At 43.9% G+C, this 21,300-nt stretch overlaps 3 protein-coding genes across 3 annotated transcripts; 1 reads left to right on the forward strand and 2 right to left on the reverse strand.

Moving 5' to 3' along the window:
• Nucleotides 1–1,187: 1,187 nt before the first annotated feature.
• On the forward strand, nt 1,188–7,377 carry LOC307237957 (uncharacterized protein). Its single transcript, XM_080010774.1, has 14 exons — nt 1,188–1,401; nt 1,667–1,780; nt 2,101–2,226; nt 2,745–2,867; nt 3,004–3,099; nt 3,444–3,506; nt 3,700–3,804; nt 4,176–4,289; nt 4,921–5,040; nt 5,133–5,294; nt 5,383–5,517; nt 5,683–5,829; nt 5,915–6,061; nt 6,575–7,377. Exons 1-14 carry the CDS (start codon nt 1,374–1,376, stop codon nt 6,745–6,747), a joined length of 1,653 nt encoding a protein of 550 aa, XP_079866900.1. The 5' UTR covers nt 1,188–1,373; the 3' UTR covers nt 6,748–7,377.
• Nucleotides 7,378–9,123: 1,746 nt separating this feature from the next.
• On the reverse strand, nt 9,124–16,234 carry LOC307230495 (zinc finger protein 706). Its single transcript, XM_080000922.1, has 4 exons — nt 16,179–16,234; nt 14,965–15,108; nt 12,656–12,787; nt 9,124–10,426 (listed from the first exon to the last, which is right to left on the reverse strand). Exons 2-3 carry the CDS (start codon nt 15,097–15,099, stop codon nt 12,692–12,694), a joined length of 231 nt encoding a protein of 76 aa, XP_079857048.1. The 5' UTR covers nt 15,100–15,108; nt 16,179–16,234; the 3' UTR covers nt 9,124–10,426; nt 12,656–12,691.
• Nucleotides 16,235–17,197: 963 nt separating this feature from the next.
• On the reverse strand, nt 17,198–19,699 carry LOC307234599 (ladderlectin-like; the record flags this gene model as incomplete). Its single annotated transcript, XM_080006413.1, has 5 exons — nt 19,581–19,699; nt 19,016–19,149; nt 18,433–18,567; nt 17,874–17,988; nt 17,198–17,202 (listed from the first exon to the last, which is right to left on the reverse strand). The coding sequence occupies exons 2-5, from the start codon at nt 19,136–19,138 to the stop codon at nt 17,198–17,200; spliced, it is 378 nt and encodes a 125-aa protein (XP_079862539.1). The 5' UTR covers nt 19,139–19,149; nt 19,581–19,699.
• Nucleotides 19,700–21,300: the final 1,601 nt, after the last annotated feature.

Here is a 21,300-nt window from a genome sequence, read left to right on the forward strand (position 1 = left end):
CAAAACATTTTTTTAAATTAACCCTATAGAGTTAATAATGCTGAGCTACAGGCTGGTAACCGTGTCCAAACAGCCCACACTACGAGCTGGAATCAGTGTCAAAACATCCCAAACTACAAGCTGGTAACCGCGTCAAAGCAGCCCAAACTACGAGCTGGCAACCGTGTCGAAACATCCCAAACTACAAGTTGGTAACCGCGTCAAAGCAGCCCACACTACGAGCTGGTAACCGTGTCGAAACATCCCAAACTACAAGTTGGTAACCGCGTCAAAGCAGCCCACACTACGAGCTGGTAACCGTGTCGAAACATCCCAAACTACAAGTTGGTAACCGCGTCAAAGCAGCCCACACTACGAGCTGGTAACCGTGTCGAAACATCCCAAACTACGAGCTGGTAACCGTGTCGAAACAGCCCACACTACGAGCTGGTAACCGTGTCGAAACAGCGCACACTACGAGCTGGTAACCGTGTCGAAACAGCGCACACTACGAGCTGGTAACCGTGTCGAAACAGCCCACACTACGAGCTGGTAACCGTGTCGAAACAGCCCACACTACGAGCTGGTAACCGTGTCGAAACAGCCCACACTACGAGCTGGTAACCGTGTCGAAACAGCCCACACTACGAGCTGGTAACCGTGTCGAAACAGCCCACACTACGAGCTGGTAACCGTGTCGAAACAGCCCACACTACGAGCTGGTAACCGTGTCGAAACAGCCCACACTACGAGCTGGTCTCAACCGTCTTCGAACCCAAAGTGTTATAAACTCAACTTCAGACGTGGACGCCTTATTTGGCGCCGCGTGCAGAATTCAGCGTAACACTGTGACGTCTGGTCGCCGTAGCGGTGGTGACGTTAAAATCATGCGACCGTGGTGTAGTTCGTTTTCGCCTATCGTCAGCTTTTCACACGCGGCGATTGCATTCGCGCTTCAAAAACCATAAAGGCTCACACGCTGTTCGTTTGTGAAGATTTTCTCACAAAATGTGTACGTGTCATATCCCTATGTTTGCCACGGAACCTATTTTTGGCAATAATCCAAAACACACTGACAACATCCCATTGGCTTTTGGTCGAGGGAACCAGGGGTTGGCCTACAACATTACGTCACCCCTGCAGCTTTTCAGCCTCGTCACGATAGCAGCGAACGACGTCACCAAAGGTGGACGGGGGCGCCAGCCGATGAGTTTCGGCTTTTTTGGTGTCGACCGAAATAAAACCAAAACATCATCCCGCGCCTCTTTCTGTCTTTGCGTTTGGCGACCAAGGGGGAAGAAACGAGAACTACATTCAAGCACAAACGCGCGTATGTAAACCTTCTCCGATACGGTCGGTAATGCAAACAGTTTGGGCGCCATAGTGTGGACAAAATGACCGGCATCTCAGACTCCTCACCGAGTAAGTAACATTTATTTATGACATTCGATAGGGGTCAACATTTGTTTTGAAAACTATTTGAGATGCAACTTTCATGATCCCCAATTGTGCGTGCGTGTGTGTGTGTGTGTGTGTGTGTGTGTGTTTCAGTACGCTCAGTTGTGGAGGCTTGAGTTAGTCAGCAAACACACAGTATAGTTATGGGATCGGTTGATCAGATGATCGTTGGCTGAAGTTTGTTCGTTGTGTTTGGCTTCCCTCGAATGATGCTTCTCCAACCTTTAAGACGACAGCAGCTCAGAGGATGATGTGCCGCTGTCAAAGCTCCTGAAGGAGAAGAGAGATGGAGGGCTGCCTGACGGCGCGCCGAACTCCAACAACAGCGATGATGATGATGATGGTGTGTGTGTGTGTGAGACTTGACTTTTAAGGTTCCTTTGTTTTCAGTAAGTCATGTCACGGAAACTTGATTAGGAGGGAACCAAAAAACATCAAAATGAGAGAGAGAGAGAGAGATTTTCAACAATACTCCAAAAAGGGGAGCTTTCTCCTGCCCTCTGGTTGGGGCACAGATTGTGATCAGCTGGATAGAAATAAACCAACTGATTGATATATTGCAGGTGAATACTGATATAGTCTATATATTGATGGAGGACGTACAGATCCATTAGTCGGTAAATTAGTGAACGTGGGATTCAATTTGCCTGTTGGAACTCTTAGATGCTGAGAGCTGTGATGACGACGTCCCTCTGAGCACGTTTCTGAAGGAGGAAGAGGATGATGAACTATCGGAGAAAACGGAAGCTCCAACACTGGGCTCCAACGACGCTTTGACAAAATATGACGGTGGGTGGCAGGAAGAAATATAGAAAAATGTTGTCATTCAGGTGTTACAGCAGCAGGAGCTGACAGGACAGCGCTCGTCACAACAATATCAAGATTAAAACGTGTGCAGTAAACGTTTCTCAACTGAGGTTCACAGGGTGTGCAGGTGACCATCTGCACCCACGAATCGCTTCGACACGTTTCATTCGTGTATGAGTTGAATTAGTTTGCGGATCATCGTCGAACTGATTTTTAGGATGTACTATTTGAAATGGGCTGGTTTTTCTTCTAGTAGCGATCACGTCATCATGCCCCGCGATCTTTGGCGACCCGGGGTGGTGAACCCTGGGCGAGACTTCTGACAATGAACACCTGTCAAAGCGAAAAGAAAAAAGGGAGCCGAGCAGGACTAAAACTAGCCAAAAAAAAAAAATGGCCAGTGTGCTTTTGTGTCGGGTAAATCTTGTGACAGACGGGTATTGTTGTTTGATTGTATTTAATAATTGAATATACGTCAATTTGCGTGTTGGGACTCTTAGATGGTGAGAGCTCTGACGACGACGTCCCTCTGAGTAAGCTTCTGAAGAAGGAGGACGATGAACAATCTGGGGAAACGGGAGCTCCGACTCTCGGCTCTAAGGATGTTTTGACAAAAGATGACGGTGAGCGGCCATCGATTGTCACCTGAAACAGATATTTATTATCGTTCTAGTAGTGATCGAGTTAGGTTCGGTGATCTTTGGCGGCCCCTGGTGGAGAACTCTCGTTAATCGCTCGGCTTATTTCTTGCGTTTCAAGAAGCGGACGAGACCTCTGACGATGAGCCCTTGTCAAAATTTAAGAAGAGGGGAACGCACCAGGTCCGAACGACCGGCAGGACCGAAAAGACCGCGGGTGAAATTTCCTTACATTTTATCAATGCTTTATTCATTTTCACGTGCAGCCACACTCCGCTGACAAACTCTCCGCTGCTTAGGATACGAAACTTTCACAAAAATAGGAAACTTGACGACATCGACACAGAAACTGCTGTTGTAAACCGGCTTGGTTATGGCAGATATGTTGTATAAATACAACCCCTGCATGCGTCGAAAGGTGTTCTCCAAAATCATCGCCGTCGGCTCAAATAATCGCAACCGGGCGGTGACGACAATATTTGGGGACAGCCCTAGTGATAGTTGAATCCAAAGATCTCCGAGGAGGCAGACAGCCGCTCACACCAATAACTTCATCAACAGCCAAGAAACCACAGCGGGAGGACGACACGGACGGCTCCGACGAGCGCGCCGACGGGAGCGCAGGTAATAACACGGCTCCTTATCATTAATGAAGTGAGAGAACCCTGGCTCAACATGAATGATGTACGTGGACGAACGAAATATGAGCCCAAGCGCTTTCAGCTTCATAGGGAACGTAAATGTGTCTTTTTAATTGGCTGAGTCTTGTGAGATGGCTATTTTTGTTTTTAATAATTTAATATTCATCAACGCTTAGATGGTGAGAGCTCCGACGACGACGTCCCTCTGAGTTCGCTTCTGAAGAAGGAGGACGATGAAGCTCCAACACTCGGCTCTAAGGATGTTTTGACCAAGGATGACGGTGAGCGGCAGGAAATATGAACAAAATCTGTTGGGTAACCTGACATATTGTAGTCAGTAATACACATTTCCGCAAGGTGATAAAGAGGGTCACATCAGATTTTAAGGCTTGCGTCCAGTGCAGTTAAGTTTATTCAGAGTATCACTGCCAAGGTGTGGCATCTGATCTGGCTTTTTTTTTGTTTTTTGCTTGAGCTCTGTTTTATATCCAAAATGTAATTTCAGAGACGCGGTCATCATTTAAATAGGCCACTTTATTTTTCCACCGGCGCTCAAGTCCGCATGGATTTGGATGTCAACCTTCGGCGATCCCAATTCGCAAGTCTTAATCTGACCTTTTGCGTTTCTTCTGACCTCTTGCGTGTCTTCAAGAGTCGGACGAGACCTCCGACGAGCAGCCCGCGCCAACGTTTAAGAAATCTCGCCCGGCCAAGAAAAGGGGAACCGACCGGAACAAAAAGACCGGCAGGACTAAAAAGACTGCAGGTGGAATTTTCTTACATTTCACAAATGCCTTTATTTTCATTCATGCATTCACACATTGCTAAATATCGTAAAGTTATTAAATATTATTAAAAGATCTTACACTTAGCAAAAACTCTACTACATTGAGAAATTCTCCACTCTTATTATACAGAGAATATTATTTGTATAAATAGAACACTGTATGTCTGTTTGAGTCTTAGTTTAAATTTGTATTTTATTTATTATTTTATTCACTAACTGCATTACGTTTTAGGAATCAGTTAAATTAGGTTAGCTACTGTTCAGTTGAGTACTTATTGTGCATAATCTCCAGGTGCGTTGCAAAGACATTTCACGTGTGTGTGTGTGATGAATAAACCTCTTGAATCTTGTTATAGGTTGGATATTATGGTAATTAATGTTTTCTATCTTCTATTATTCAAACAATGTGCTTTTAATGTTTTTGTTAGATAAAGTAACAGTATCGGAACAGGTTCTACATCAGACAGAAGCAAGTAAAGCTGTCGCTTTGCGTGCTTAAGCTTTGTTTAGGTTTTTTCCCCTGATTTACTTTTCTGTTCCACCGCGTTGAGAAAGGAACGCCGACTGTCGAGAGCTGCTTTCAATTTAACGCTGAATTCAACATCTTCAGGTTTGAGAAGGATCCAAAGCTCGGACGACGACGAGGCTTTAACCAAAAGGCCCAAAGCGCCCCCCAAAGCGGCAAAGGAGACAAAGCCCAGGCGGGGATCGGGTGCTTCACGCCAAAAAGGTGAGAGGGTCCCCCCCCGCTGTGGCGTCTCCGCGTTTGCTCGCGGTTCCTGTTTGTTTAGTGACCCGGTCATTCCTTACGTCCGGGTCCAGAATCTGTGGAGGACGACTCGAGTTCGGATGAGGAGCCTTTAAGCAAACTCGCCGAGAGGCTTCAGTCGCAGCGACGGGCTGAGGCCGCCGCCGCCGCCGCCGCCCCGCGGAGGAGACCGGGCCGGGTTCAGAAAACCAAAAGAAGAGCGGCGCAGAAGCCGGGTGAGAGGACCTCGACGCTCGGTCCCTTCCCCCCCCTCGTGGCCGGTGCTTTATCCGCCGGTTGATTTGTGAAACGTTTTACTTCCAGCTCCGCGCTCTTCCAGCGGCAGCTCAGACGACGAGCCACTGATAAAAATGACGAAGAGGAGCAAGGGCCGCTTCCCGGCAGGAGGGATGTCATCCGCTCGCAGGGCAACCAACAATAGAACCCCTAAATCAAGAGGTAGGGAGCGGCTTAATTAGATATTTGGTGTCAAATATATGACTCATATTGGATTAACTTTCATAAATCAACAGCGAAATACGACGACCTAACAAAATCACAACAAAAAAATAAAATAAAAAAATGAGCCGTAGAGATTAAATTGAGCTTTTTGCGATGGGACAGGCACGCCGTCCTCAGACGGGAGCTCAGACTACGACGTGCCGCCGGTGAAGCCGGTCGCCAAGCGAGACGAGCTGCGGAGGAAGACCGCGCCTCCCGCCAAGAGGCAGCCGCCGTCAAAACGCGCCACGGCGGCGAGACGCAGCCAAGGTACTTCTAGGTCATGACGTGAAAAATAAATGCGTATAAAGAGGAGCGAGATGGGCGATTCTTTATTTTTTTTCCTGTTGGACAGGTGCCTCTGATGAAAGCTCTGATGACGAACCGTTGATCAACCTCATGAAAAAGCCTTTCAGAGACTCCACAAACACGACGACGGCCGCTACGCCGGCCAAGAGAGGCAAAGAGGGAGGGGCCAGGACGCGGCCCGGCCGTTTAACTGGTGAGAAAACTGCCGGATTTGGAAGATTTTTTTTGTTCTGTTTATTCACCAAATTTTCCCTCGTATTCCTGCTCGTAGAAGGATTTTAGCTAGGCTCACTATCTTGCGACAACCACGAAAATACGAATAAATAAGGGTAAAAGTCTGTCTCTGCATAGATTTTTTTTTACACTTGTTCCACTTGCAACTTAACACACTTATTTGAGGCTTTTCAGCAGATAAGTAGGGAGTAAGGAATTATTTGAAGCTCAAGATGTTCACTCGTGCTTAGTGCCGGGCTTCCCAAACATGTCAATTAAAATGACAAAAAGTGGAAAATCTCACGACAAAAACTCAAGTCGATATTCAATCTGGAAAAAAAACATAACACCCGAGTTTGGGAACTCCCGACTAAGTGAATCTCTTCTCTGCCTAAAGAGGTTTATAAAAAGTCACTTTTGGACTAATCGAATAAACATTTTCCCATCAAATTCATAACATTTGTATTTAATGTGACTTTTCTCTTTGGCGAAGGGTCGTCGAGCTCTGACGACGAGCCTGCGATCGGGTTTGCAAAAACGCCCCAACTCAGCAAATTCTTAAGGGTGACGCTAGAGAGATGTGCAACGCTGAAGAGCACCGCCAAGCAGCACGACGCCGGGGGGAAAGACACGGCGGATAAAAACAACGTCAGCAGGTTGAAATGAACATTTGAAAGCTGTGTCACGTGCACGAAGGAGCGTTGTTGTACGTCGCCGAGTTGAAAGAGAGGCCACGTGATTTAGGTTTTAAGGAATAGTCAATCCGCTTCCTGCTCACCGCTCGTGTGGTACGTAGGGGGGGGTTCCAGCTGGAGACGCGGCTCCACCCTCCACAATCCACAATCTACGTTTAGTGCAAAAACCCACTCCGTCTTTAAGTCTGAATTGGAAATTCAAGAAAAAAAAATGCTCGGTTGTATTTCTCAATTTCCTGTTGCTATATTTATTGACGTGTCACACCCAAACGGACACAAATTGTTGAGATGTGTAGTAAATACACGGCACAGCGGTGAAAATGGCACCAGCAAACTGAATCGTCCGGTTTGGAGAAAAGGCGGGACCGCCGCGGGGGTGAAGTCGACCTCGGTGCCACACGGGCAGCGAGCATGAATCGGGGAGAAACGTTAAAACGTTCCGCTGTTCAACGCTTCCACGCAGTTTGCGAATGAAACAATTACAAGTTTCTTATTTAACCAATCACCCACGGGCACACCGACACAAATGAACATCGCAGAGAAGTCGCCAGAAGAAATGGCAGCACGGGGGAGTAGGAGCATGTTTTGTCCGTTTTTCTTTTTTACCCTTTTCCTGCTTTGCAGAGTGGGGGGGCGGGGTTAATGGGATGTTCCACATTCTATAAGTTGATCCAATTCTTACATTTTAAGAGATGTTGCTCTGATGAATAATTTGCATTACATTCTTTGTAATTGTACTATTTTAACGTTGTCGGATGTATATCACATTTTATCTAGTGTTTAGAAACAAAATGTATTTTGATGCATAATAAATGTATTTGATTATTTTTACATCTCTTCTTACTTTTTTAATAAACTGCATGTTCTGCATGCAACCACGGCGTCGTTTCATGGTTTACTTCTATCGAAAATTCAACACCGCTGCCTAATAATATTTTTACCCGATAACATGGGATCCTGCGATGGTGCCGGGCTTTCTTCACCACGCTTCTACACGACTGAACTCCTAAACTCAGTAAAAGGGGAATAAATAGTAAATAAATACAGATGTTCTCTGAACCCGCTCTGAAATGTTCCCTCTCTCACACACTGAACCAGAACAGAACAAGGAGCGGGACCCTTACAGATAAATCAACGCAGCATTTACACTGTAGACTTGATTCAAACTCGCCTGGAGACGAGGCACAACTTCTGCCCTTCGTCAGGCTGGGAAAAGGTGCTCTTACCTCAGCTTGGATGTTCAAGGCCCGCACCCGATGTGGCTGTTCCTGAAGCAGCTGGACGCCAGCTCACACTCCTTGGATCTGGTTTGGCGTAGTTGCTCCAAGGGCAGTTCAAATGGTTGACACGCACAGCACTACAGCGGCGGCCATTTGCACCGGTGATGTAGTTAGACGTGCGACACGACGCAGCCGTCGCGGTTTGAGCTCCAGGCCGCCGCACAGCTCACACTGGACTCTGCCGACACGTTGCAGATATTTGTCTTTCTGCACATCTTGTCACATGGCGTAACGCCGATTTGTCATTGAAGTTAGAAGTGCAAGTTTTGACGCAGCTCATCTCCCCAATGCAAACACAACAGAATGAGTTTGCACAGAGGTCGGGGCTGGGCCATCTCGACGCGATATCGTTATCGAGGTATGACGAGATATTGCCTGGGATTTTTGTTACCGGAATATCAAGATATAGTTAAATGTTTTTTTTTTTTTTTTTTTAAGGCTGCATTACAGTGAAGTAATGCAATTTTCGAGTTATTCTAAACGATGCCTCAGCCTGCTTGGTTAGAATATCCAAGTTACAAATTGTTTTTCAAGTATTTGTGCGTGAATCGTACAAAACCACCAATAGCCATCCAAGACATATCGTTAGAGATATTCACCCCAAAATAATGTGATATTAGATTTTGGCAATTTCACCCTGCCCTAGAATGGAATAACTATGTTTCCCTATTCTGCTATCATGGGAATGAATGTTAAGTTCAAGTGACGTTATTATTTTGAAAGATTCAACTGTGGATATTTTCAACCAGGGAAGGAAGTCCTGTCTTTCCATTTCAGTTTGATCAGTGTTTTAATAAAAGCGCCTGTGACATCTCACATGTGGCTTTAACTTACCGCTGGAACATTAAGCCCACCTTGTAGAAAATACCAGTATGTACATCGTTTTGTCATTCAGCCTAAAAAGTACAGAGATATTTGGTCATTATTTCCCAACCCCAAATAGAGATTATAGTATCATCAATCACGTGGCCCCAACAATGTCACAGAAAATCCAAAAGCATCTTTGCCATGATCCAACTACACGAGGCGACCCATTTAGACGGGAAAAAAACGCCAAGAATGCTAACTTTAAATACATTGCTTCATTTATTGAAAAGGGTAAAAAGCAAAAGTACAATACAACAGTGGAATCTAATTAGTCAACCTTTTAGTTTTTCTGCCTGATGGTGATAAACACAAGTATCTGTGAAGAACCAAAACGGCTACAGCGTTTTGGCATCGACTCGAACCTCAATCCTTAACTCTGTCCCCGTGGGCTGTGCAAAATGTCTTCAAACGCCGAACATTCAAACGACTAAATGATCAACAAATCAGCACAAGGGAGCATTCAGGATGTTTACAAATACTTGCCGGGAGCTGGAAAACAAGAAAAGGTTTTAGGCTGGGTAACTTGAAGGTGTCACACAATGACTCATGTTGCCGTTGCCTTTGAAAAAAACAAAAAACAAAAAAAAACAAAAAAAATAAAGGGAATGCAGATAATCTCAGTGCTTTGGGGAAACTCCATCCAAGATGCCAGCGTTGCAAGAGTCAGTGAAATGAAAACGTGCCAGAATACTGGTTAGTTGTGTGGTTGGTGATGAGGTACTGTTTGTTTTAGGCATTTCTGGATGTGAAGCAGCACAGGGTGGCATGGCTGGGGGCCCCACAACCATCTTGTCCAAAAACTGGTTTTAAGAAAAAAAAATAACCCAAAAAAAGCGCTTTTTTTTTTTTTTTTTTTTTTAATCTATCAACTATTCTTAAAACCATACAGTGTAATTGATCTACTTTTAGGATTCATTAACAATAAATATATGAATTCAATTGGACAAGAGAAAAAGAAACAAAAAAAAAAGAAGGCCCGATAGTAGTGCTGAAACCATCATGGATATAAGTGGAAAATTGAATCGTCGTCTGTCTTGAATGTGCGGTTCACACTTCACTGGACGGTGGAGGGCGCCCGGGGAAGCGGAAGCAGAATAAAAACCCGAGCGTCTTCTCTCGGGAGCCATTTGAAATAAACTTTTTTGACATTTTTGATCAAATTTGGGTAGCACCCTTGAGATAGTCATCGGTACTTTCTTTCTTTCAACGTTTCCAAAACACTCGAGGGCAAACTTCTTGGCTCTCAAAAACACACACACACACACACACACACACACACGCACACACGCACGCACACACACACGCACACTTTAAAGTTAGTTCACAATTCCTTTTGTTTTCAAAAATGGGGTGCTGGTGTACTCCCCCCCCGCCCCAAGAAAAACACGCACGCAACAACTGTCACCCCCACCTCCATACTGTCCATAAGGGTCCCAGTGTTCACCGCCAGTCTCCGCTCTTGTGTTTTTACATTTCAGCGTTCTATCCTTGGTCATTGTGTATCTGTGAGGAACAATAAAAATATATGTTTGCCGTTTTTTCATCTTTCAGTTTGCCAATCTCCACTGGTTGTTTTGAAAAAGTCAAACAAAACAATGAATTGGACAATTAATTTGATGAATAAGTGTTTATATGTACTATAATATTACCATTTTACACTTGTTGATGGAGTATCAGACCTGCCAACCGTGCGAAAATATCTTGAGTAGCACAACAGTGTACCAGGGAGTCTCCGTGGTGTTTGAGTCACTGCAGCTAAATGACTCCATCAGTTATTCACACCGTAGTCGTCTGGTAACAAGGCTCATCACATCATATGTGAACTACTACAGCTAAATATATACAGTATACACATTCATATCATTAGCATATATACACCTTGAAACGCATCATCTCGTAAAGTTACCGAACATGTTTACCAGCTAGAGATGCACCGATTCCAATATTCTTGGCCGATGCAGATTCTGATTTCCGATTTGCTGTACGTCCATGACAAATACATCACATGATCTGATCACGCTCACGTGATTGGACAGCTGCACATACGGACAACCGCTGTAATTTTCAGTTATCACAATAGTGAGGTTGCTGATTTTGACACTGTTTATTATTGTTTAGTATTTACTATGGAACAATAATAGAACATGAAAATGTCTGAGTTTCAGTATAATTCAACCTCTAACTGGACACAACATTTAACTAACATGGAAATGTCCAGTCCAAACTTCAAGTGAAAGACTGTCACTTTAAGTGCAAATATACATTCATTTATTTATATATATATATATATATATAAAACTTTGCAAATAAATTGCAATCATTACAAAAAATAAACAAATAAAATAAATGGCCGACTCTTCTCACTGTTGTTCACTGGAAGTCCTCCTTCCCTCACCGTGCGTTAAACCAAGGGAATCAAATCGAACGACTCATTTTACTGAGTGACTTGTCAAGAACCAAGTCTCAAAAAAGACAAACTTTTCATCACAAGCAAAGCTCCACTGTGACAGCGGCAGGAAGGCAGTCTGCACAATGTTAGAATATTGTCAGGCGATAAATAAATAATTTATCAAATCTTCTTTGTTTATCTCGAAGAACCTCCACGCAGCGACATTTTCTTTCTTTTGCTCTTTTTTGAGCGTCAACTACACAACCAAGTTGGTATTGGGTTTGAGTATTGGAGTACATGAGCACATTAGTACATGAGCACAGTATCATTGTTAATTTTGACCGGCATGGAATCAGAAAATATATCTGACACTGATCGGCCGGTGAAAACCGACCAATTCCGGTCACGGCCGATCGATCGGGGCGTCTCACGTTTTATATGTTAACATCACGTTCACATTTTTGTGCTTTGTTATATCTCTCCCACTTTACCCCCCAGTGCAGCGTTACACCTCGGTGGATAATAAAGTACCACTCAGTGCTGTGTATCAGTTGATGTTGAGTGAGAGGAAGGGGGGGGGGATATAGAACCACATCTGGTCCAATCCGAGGGATGCAGGTTAAATACCCAATAAATGTACGGTATTGTTTTGTATTGATTTCCGTCATTAAATTACAATATCAATCAAGAAAAAAGTTTTGTGTAGTTTCAGCTGGCATTTCGTACCTGCATATTTTGACTAAGAATTGCGTACTTGAAACATGCATGCAGGTTGGCAGGTCTGCAGTATTATTCAAAGCCATCTGAATAGCTAAATACTAGATAGCGCTGATTACGCACATTTTAGTATTTTTAGTATTTTTACAGCTTATCGTGCAACTTGAACCCTCCAAGTTGATAAGGCCACTGACCTCGGTGAATGCTAAGCTCATCTAATAGCATTTACTATGATTTTGGTTTGAGGCACATTTGCAGTACCTGAAAATTTAAAAAAATACCACTAAATATACAACTCTATTGAACATACAGTGCACCCACATTGATATTTCATTTCAAAGACATCATCACTCAAGACAGTAAAATTAAAATGTATTGCTATATTTATAGTATCAATGTTTGCGTACCAAGTTGTACATCCTTTGGCAATGTGAAAATAAATAACTTAAGGAAACCATGTACTACGACTAGTTTATAGATTAATGAGTCTGGCCTGAGATCCAAGAGCATACTGCAATCTGTTCACTGGAAAACTCCAGTGCTGGGGCGAGAGCATGGAATCTACTCCAAAAAGAGTCTGTTGTAAACAATAAGCAGCTTGGACTGAGCACTGATATCAGCCTTACCCAGCGCTGGGGGGCTAAATCCGGCCAGTGGTCCTCTTAGGCCTGCACGTCCGCCAGCTCGGGAGGCATGGGGGACTTGGGGTGTTTGCTCTCAAAGTGTTGCTTGAAGGTCTTGGGATCAGGCATCTGCGTCTGCGTCGAGGAAGCGAAGATTTTAGTTCTATTATGTAAATAAACTAACAACCACAAATTAAATTTCACCAAATAATTGTTTGGGTGTGGAGATGTTTGGAGAGAGTGTTGAAGCAGCACGGCTTACATTTCAGTCCTTTTCAAGAACCAAACTTTAATCAGACCATCAAATGCAATTTCTGAATGAACTTCTTATTCAAAAAAAATAAAATAAAAACACTGTAAAAAAGTAAAAGGAGTCTGGTACCATACTGAAATTTCCACATGTATATAAGTACTTTCTCTTAAGTGTACTGTATGTATGTAGATCTGACCCTGATTTTGATATTTATATAAATCCTGATAAAAATAAATAAATCTTAAGTAACGTGACTGTGTTACAAAGGTAGTAGAGTAGACGTTATACATTCAGTTGTGGTCAAAGGTTTACAGACACTTGTAAAGACATGTGTGTCATGGTAGTCTTGAGTTTACCATCATTTCAACAGCTCTTATTTTTCTGTGATGGAATGATTGGAGCACATACTTCGTTGTCACAAAAAAACATTCATGAATTTTGCTTCTTTTATGAATTTATTATGGGTCTTCTGAAAATGCGACCAAATCCGCTGGGTCAAAAATATACATACAGCAATTTCAATTATCAATTTTGGTGATTTAGAAAGTTGTGTCAATCAAATTAGCTTTGTGGCCTCCTAACGTCTTGTGGGTGATTGACTACAACCGGTGACTTCTGAGCTCATTTAAATATGGCTTGTTTTATATACCCATGAGACATAACACGCCACAAAAGCTACAATGGGAAAGTCTAAGGAGCTCTGCACGGATCTGCAAAAACAAAACAAAACAAAAAAAACGGATCATTGACTTGAACAAGTCAGTTAAGTCACTTGGAGCCATTTCAAAGCAGCTACAGGTCCAAAGACAGGTCCAACAACTGTGCAAACAATTGTTTGTAGTTTCAAGTGCACGGTATAGTTGTCACTGCCACGATCAGGAAGAAAATGCAAGGGATCCTTTTCTGGGAGAAAATTGGTCAAGAGTCAACCAAAAACCAGCAAAAAGCAGGTCTGCGATGAAATAGAAGCTGATGAAACACAGGCATCAGTGTCCACAGTCAAGTGTGTTTTACATCACCATGGGCTGAGAGGCCGCCGTGCAAGAAAGAAGCCCTTGCTCCAGAAGCGACACGGCCGGTGAGACCATTGACCTAAGCGGGTTAAGGCTCGGCTGAAGTTTGCTGCTGATCACATGGACAAAGAAAAGGCCTTCTGGAGGAAAGTTCTGTGGTCAGATGAAACAAAAATTGAGCTATTTGGAAACAATGACCAGAAATATGTTTGGAGGAGACAAGGTGAGGCCTTTGACCCCAAAAACACCATACCTACTGTTAAGCATGGTGGTGCTATTATGCTCTGGGACTGTTTTGCTGCCAGTGGAACTGGTGCTATACAGAAAGTAGTAATGTAATGGAGTAATGGAGTCAAATTCTTTAGGGAAAACTGAAAATCATCATCAGGAAGGTTGGGTCTTGAACGCAGTTGGGTGTTCCAACAGGACCCCAAACACACATCAAGAGTGGTAAAGGAATGTCTAAATCAGGCTAGGATTAAGGTTTGAGAATGGCCTTCCCAAAATCCTGACTTAAACCTCATCAAGAACAGGTGGACTGTCAAGTCTGTGTCAAAGCCAATTCTGTCAAGAGGAGCGGTGTAACATTCAACCAGGAGTTTGCCAGAAGCCTGTGGAGCGCTCGCAAAGGCGCATAATTGAGGTGACAAGGGACACATAACCAAATATTAGCCTGGCTCTATGGCTGTTTTTGACTCAGCAGATTTGGTCACATTTGCAGAAGACCCATAATAAATTCTTAAAATCACAAAAATTCATTATTTTTTTTGTGACAAAGAAGTATGTGCTCCAATCATCCCATCACAGAAAAATAAGGGTTGTAGAAATTATTGGAAACTCAAACGGCCATGACATACTTAATCTTTAGGAGCGTAGGTCAACTTTTGACCACAACTGTACAAGTCTCTTAAACTGTACTTAAACGTAAGTACAGACACTTATGTATGTATGTATGTACACAAGCACACTACTAAAGTACTTTTACTTTGTTACTTTCCACCCCCGGTGTCTGTTGATCTGGCAGCTTCCAGACACTTCCCACTCACCCTGCACACAGGACAGGTGTGAACCAGCGCCGCCTTGGCTGCCGTCTTCTGATCGGCACCCTGGCCTTTCTTCTTCTCCGCAGCCTTCTTGGCGTTCTTCTGCTGTGACTGGATCTTCTGCTGCCCACGAGCCATGGCCCCTAGCTACGGATTGGTAAAAGGGTCACGCGATTGTTCACATTTTGATCCTGACTACATTAGACAATTCCCTCCCTGGGATTAATAAAGAGATTAATCTCATCTTAGAGCCTTTTAAGAGGACCAATATTCGTGCATTTGAATTTCTGACGACAAAAAGCTGTTAGAAAAGATACGGGAGCGTCCCGCAGGCTCCGTCTTACTTTGCAGATAAGAAACAGAACAATGACTGAGAATACGAAGCAGATTCCTTCCTGTTTGGGGAATCGGCCAAGGTTGGTCAGCTAGTGCTGCATTTAAGTCCTGTGGAAGAGCGGGGCAACGCCAGTCCTCATCCCTGCCAGTAAGTTACCTGCGAATGTAATATACCTGCTGGAACATAAATGAGGAAAACGAACTGATCTATACCATCACATCTACCCTGGAGGCGGGTGGGTTTTACTACTGTGTAGAAAGCTGGAACAGACAACCTGTCGATGGGGGAAAAGTGAGACAAATCTCCGTTTATTTACACATTTTGTGAATAATTTGCCTAACAGGTTAACCCTTCCATTGTGTATTTTTTTTTTTTATCGAATGGCTTTTTCTTGTCTGTTGTTTCGTACGTGTCTAAAAATAAGAAAGGCCCAACAGCCAAGTAGTGCAAGACGGGCTCAGCAAGGGTGCAAAAAATAAAAATAAAAACGTGAACGCCGCATTCGTAAAATCCCCCAAATGCGTCGGTTTCAGAACGACGCGGCGGCGCGGGACGTCCCCGCCGATCGATATCACGTCCCCGCGAAACCGACGACCGACGCGAGCGGAGCGGGCCGCCCCCCGGGGCCCCGCGACGCGCCCTCCCGAAGCCGGTTCGACCGTGTGCGCGCCGTGGCGTGCGGCGGCCGGGCGGGGGGTGGCCTCCGAACCCCGTTAGCTTCGCTAGCCGCTCGGGCTAACCTTACGACGCGGCTTGTTCGAACAAGCCCACGGGGAGGACCGTCGACACGTGTCACACGGGCGGCCGCCGCTCGGAGGCGAACGCGCCCGTGGCTTTAGCGGGGATGGCGCCCGTCGCGCCGACTTTGGACCGTGTTTACCTTCGACGCTCGGCTCCTGCTTTCTGGTCTTTTGTCGTTGTCTTTTTTTTCTCCCTTTTTTTTTTTTTTTTTTTTTCTTTGGTTGGAGGAATCCGGAGGAAGCCTCGAAGGGGGAACACGCCGCGGAGAGCGCCCCCCGTCGGCGCCGCCGCCGCCGCCGCGAACAGCGCGTTGACAAGAGAGGCGCGGTCGTCGTCGTTCGTGTGCGCAATCGTATTATTGTTCCAGGGGTCATGGGGGACATCTGCAGAATAAAACACAGATTTTGTGTTGGTTGATGGTCCCCTATTCTGTCTTAAGGATGGTCCAAAAATATGTAGTCGTTTAATGTGGCTTCATTCATATATCAATACAAATATCTGCTAATGACTTAAACCCCTTGAGTCACATAAGTCATATGGGTCATATCGTTATGAAATGTTTTTGTGCAATATTGTTGTTTCATTAACCCATATTAAACTCTTTATTTTGTGCATTTTCAGCCGAAATGAGTCATCCTTTCTTTTTTTCTTGACCAGTGTTAGTACCCATGGGGCCCGACAACTGGGTACAATTTCAAAGATTATGCTCAACGTGAAAGGTGTTCTTACCTTGTTGAACGACATGAATCCTTTTATAACTCCCCAAATTGTCAAATTGACAATTTCGAGAAATTATTCTTACAATTACACATCAAAATAATTGCCATCATGTTTTATTCCCTTCGCTATTCGTTAATTTGACACTTTTATATTTCTTGATAAAAAAATAAAATATAGTCACTTATGTATGTATAATGCATGAAGACGCAGTGGCTTGTGTTAACTGTTTAATTAAAAATGTACATGAGACATACAAGACAGCAAATGTTCCATAACACTGAGAATTGTAGTTCAAGAATTGGACCGTTGCAATTTCACGATTCAAGAAGTTTATTGGTCACATACATATACATACTTTCATACATATATGCAGTGAAATTTCATGAAGCATACAAATCCGCTCAATTACATGAATATTACTTTCTGACAAACAATGCTCTATACTGACAGATGATACAAAAAACAATACACATTAATTTTGGTATATCTTTGTCCTTTTAGAATAGGCGCACAAATCAAGTCTTTTATTTTTTATTTTTCACTTTAATTCTCAAAGTCAGATAAGCAGCTATTTTAGGATTGTCAGACCACACAAATCAGTGCCATGAGTACTAAACGGATTAGTTTTCTGTGTCGGCCTTGATGCAGAACAACCAGATACTAAAATGACTCCACAGACTTTCCGAATGATGGAACCTGACGCATCCTGCCAATCCGTCTCCCTCGATTCAAGAGAAGACCCAAGGTGCCACGGTTAAGCCGCAATATTTGTACACGGCTTCAAACCAAAGTACCATTATTTAGGTTTCTCACTCGGTGATCTGTATCCCATTGGGTGTTTGAGCAGGTCAGCAGTTCATCCTTTTGGCACAAACGAAAGCCTGTATATCATCACATCTGACATCGTTCCAACGGTGCTCCGCTGTAGAAACCACAGGGTAAGATAATTTTAGAACTGAACAATATGATACGTGGTGTTTTATCATTGTTCATCTTCATGGGAGCTTCACATGCAGTTTTGAAGGAACAGATCTTGAACAAAAAGCGTGGGGGTGTGTCTGGTTGGGGGGGGGGGGGGGTGATGGTGGTGGTGGTGGTGGGGGGGCAAGCCTACCTCCAAAGTTCATCTCGATACATGGTTCCCTTGCGTTGTTGTTATTATTGGGCTCTCCATGGTGCCAAATCCGGAAGTCAAACCTGGAGCCGTCGCTCCAAAACCACAAACGGTTCTGTTGGGGAAAACAGAGACAGTCAAGTGTAGTCAGTCAGTTTCTTACTGCCTTATTTCTTTTCAGGCTCCTGGTGGGCAGGAGTCCATCCGAGCTCACCAGGCGAATTAAGTATAAATATATATATCCACGATTCTGTGGAATACTCAATTCTGATTGGTCAAAAGGACTGATCAGCGGTCAGTTATTTCTCTTGTAAAGTTTTAAAATATTAATAAAATAATTTCAAATCAATAATCCTTGTTAATGTATTCATTTATTTATTTGGTAGTCATATAATAACAAGGATAATGTTCAGCCAGCCGGTTATTATTGCAAAATAACCCCCTCAGAGTTCAGATCTGAGGGGGTTTAGAGCCTGTCAGGGGTTTTTCCACAATAATGACCGGCTGGCTGCACATTATCTCTTACATAATGAAATAAAGCTGATTTAGCAGAGACTACCTTGACGGCATCAGTGCCTCCTATCCAAGCATGTGGGAATCCACCTGAGCCCTGCCTCACCACCTCCTGGATGAAATGGTACTCTGCAAAGCTATGGACGGAGGCGAGGTTGGCTCCAAAATGCAAACAATGGCTCTAAAATGGAAGAGATGAAAAGCTGCGTCAGCAGATACATGGACAGCAAATGTAACAGTGACATATCTCCAACACACACCTTTTCTCACAATAGTTATATCCTATAATAGACTTTTCTGTGTCATTTCTTCAAATTCTTAAGTCACGGCAGCTCCAATCATTTTAATGACCCATAATTATGACCTCTGTGCAAATAGAGGTCAAATCTGTGTGATGGTCTTCTGCAGGAATATTTAGTACAGATTTCCCACACATTGAATATTCACAATCAATTAATCAATCTACAATATCTTGCCCAAACGCTGCTCTGATAATTCAACAGAACTGTGCGTATTTTATTCCTGGAATTGGGTCAGTACCTCCTTGTCTTGTCACACAGTAATGTGTTCTTTCTGGGGAAGTATAAATCAATGTTATTTTGTATTTACAACAGAAGACGTTGGCGTACCTCTGCCGCAGCCCAGGTACTGGGGCTGTTGATGAAGATGAAGCAACGGGTCCCATAGGGGCTCCAGCCTGAAGGGCAGATCACCCTGCCCTGCACACTTTTAGACAGCAACTCAGGCCTCATCGCTTCTTCACCTAAGGCAAATGGACGGCATTTCCAACGAGTACGACCCCTCAAAGCGCTTTACAATTAATAACAACAGAGTTCATAATGATTAGTGCACGCCTCTGTGGAATACTCATTTATTTCTAAATAATTACCTTTTTTTTTTTTTTTTAATTATTTTTTCTTTTACATGGAAAACTCCAGGTTCGGAAAGTACAATTCTCGCTCAACAGTTAGACCTCAGGGTCCACATTGCTGACTCAAACTCCAGGAGTGGATTTTACCTTTCTGAACTCGGATTTTCCACCCCTGAACGTTCACAGTGTCAAGTGCTGGACTTGCTTCAACAATTCCTCAAGTCAATAAAGGCACACAATCACATGAGCACAATGGTTTTAAGGACGTCCGATAACCCCAGGAACGGAAATATCAATAAAAAAGACGTCAGGAAAAAATTTACCCAACGGGAGAGAATTGTCCTCGTCCAGGTAAACGGTGTTCCCTGTAGTGATGTTCAGCTCAGAATCTAGAAAAGACGAGAGTTATAAAGGTCATAAAGGTGAACAGCAGAGAAAAAAAATGCAATTCCCGTGAATGTCTGAGGGAGTGAGAAAAAGCTTAAATTTGAGGGCGTCTTACCTAGAGCACCCGCCAGAGGGAAGATCGCACAAAGAAGAAGAAAAACTGTCGACATTGTAGACGGCGGTGGGAGTGGACTCTTAAAATGTCAAGTAGTGCAGTATCAATGCACAACGATTGATTTGGGCTCCAAAAAACAGTGCCAATATCAAGCTTTTATAAAACTCTTGTCTGCTGATCTGAGCTGCTTTGATTCCAGCAGGTTTCAAAGCTGAGACAAAACAAGTGTTTATATGGGTGACCGACGAGGAAACAAAATGGAATTAATATGATCGTTAATGTTTGATAACTGATAACAAAGCAAAAGAAGTCGGTCACGTTGTCTGCACCGTGGGCAGTTTCTCAGCAAAGCAGTTGAGAATGTACGGACACCGGCCGCCAGAGATAGATAGATAGATAGATAGATAGTAACATATAGAGATAGATCATAATAACTAGACAATTCCCGTGGAAATTGTAGAAGTCAAGTCAAGAAGCGGCAGACTTAACAGGGAAGGGTATCCCACAGCATTGGGGCAGCAGCAGAAAAAGCCCAATCACCCTTTTGCTTCGACCAGGTTGGCAGAACAGTAAGGAGCAGCTGGTCAGACGATCTGCGTGACCTAGAAGAGGAATGGGGGCACACGAGGTCAGAGATGTAAGGTGTAATGTAATCAATTCTAAATCTGACTGGGAGCCAGTGAAGGGAGGCCAGTATGGGGTCGACGTGGCCCGGCTTATGGTTGCCGGTCAGGAGTCTCGCGGCGGCAAGTTGCAGAGAGTGAGTTGCAGTAGTTCAGCCGGAATGAAATGAGGGTATGGATTACTTTCCCTAGGTCATGGACGGAGAGAAAAGACTTGATTTTCACCAACTCTCTGATTTGGAGAAAGCTTCCCTTTACAACGGAGATGATCTGTCAAAGTTGAAGGCGGAGTCGAACAACACACCAAGGTTTTTTACGTGTGGTTTAGTGGAGGAAGATAGTGGTCCAAAGGATTTCAGATATCATTAATGTTATCAGGGGGGCAAAATATAACAATCTGAGTTTTATTGTCGTTTAACATAAGAAGGACATTGGACATCCAGGATTTTATGTCTTCAAGACAGTCGAACAAGGGTTTCAGGGAGCATTTTCAATTTGGTTTCAGTGGGCGGTACGGCTGGGTAACGCCGGCGTAAAGATGGAAAGAGATCCCGTGTTCCCGGATAATGGATCCCAGGAGGAGTATGCATGAGGAAAATAGATTTGCACCTAGAATTGACCCTTGGGGGGGACCCCGCAGGTGAAGGGGAAAGTCGCTCAGATCCTTACACTTGGCCACTTGCTGCCAAATTTATCCCACCCCTTTATAGGCGCCATTGGAACGTGATGGGCAATGTTATTCACTTCACCTATCAGTGTTTTAATGTTGTTGATGATAGGTGTAAATACACATTTATGACCTGACCTGAAATATTGTTATGGGGGGGGGGGCGTGCCAAATTTTAAATAATAAGCCATACGCCCCACTTACTTCATGACACGTGCGCACGCGGAAGTAGTCAAAGGTCTGAGATTAGA

Source organism: Zeus faber, assembly GCF_960531495.2.
Source record: "Zeus faber genome assembly, chromosome: 1".
Taxonomy (NCBI): Eukaryota; Metazoa; Chordata; class Actinopteri; order Zeiformes; family Zeidae; genus Zeus; species Zeus faber.

Bases quoted from the DNA above. Each gene is read 5' to 3' on its own strand.
- LOC307237957 (XM_080010774.1), top strand. From the start codon at position 1,374: ATGACCGGCATCTCAGACTCCTCACCGA. The intron at 5,518-5,682 runs GTAGGGAGCGGC...GCGATGGGACAG, and splicing joins TAGAACCCCTAAATCAAGAG to GCACGCCGTCCTCAGACGGG. The intron at 5,830-5,914 runs GTACTTCTAGGT...CCTGTTGGACAG, and splicing joins GGCGGCGAGACGCAGCCAAG to GTGCCTCTGATGAAAGCTCT.
- LOC307230495 (XM_080000922.1), bottom strand. From the start codon at position 15,099: ATGGCTCGTGGGCAGCAGAAGATCCAGTCACAGCAGAAGAACGCCAAG. The intron at 12,788-14,964 runs GTGAGTGGGAAG...TCCTCGACGCAG, and splicing joins ACACCTGTCCTGTGTGCAGG to ACGCAGATGCCTGATCCCAA.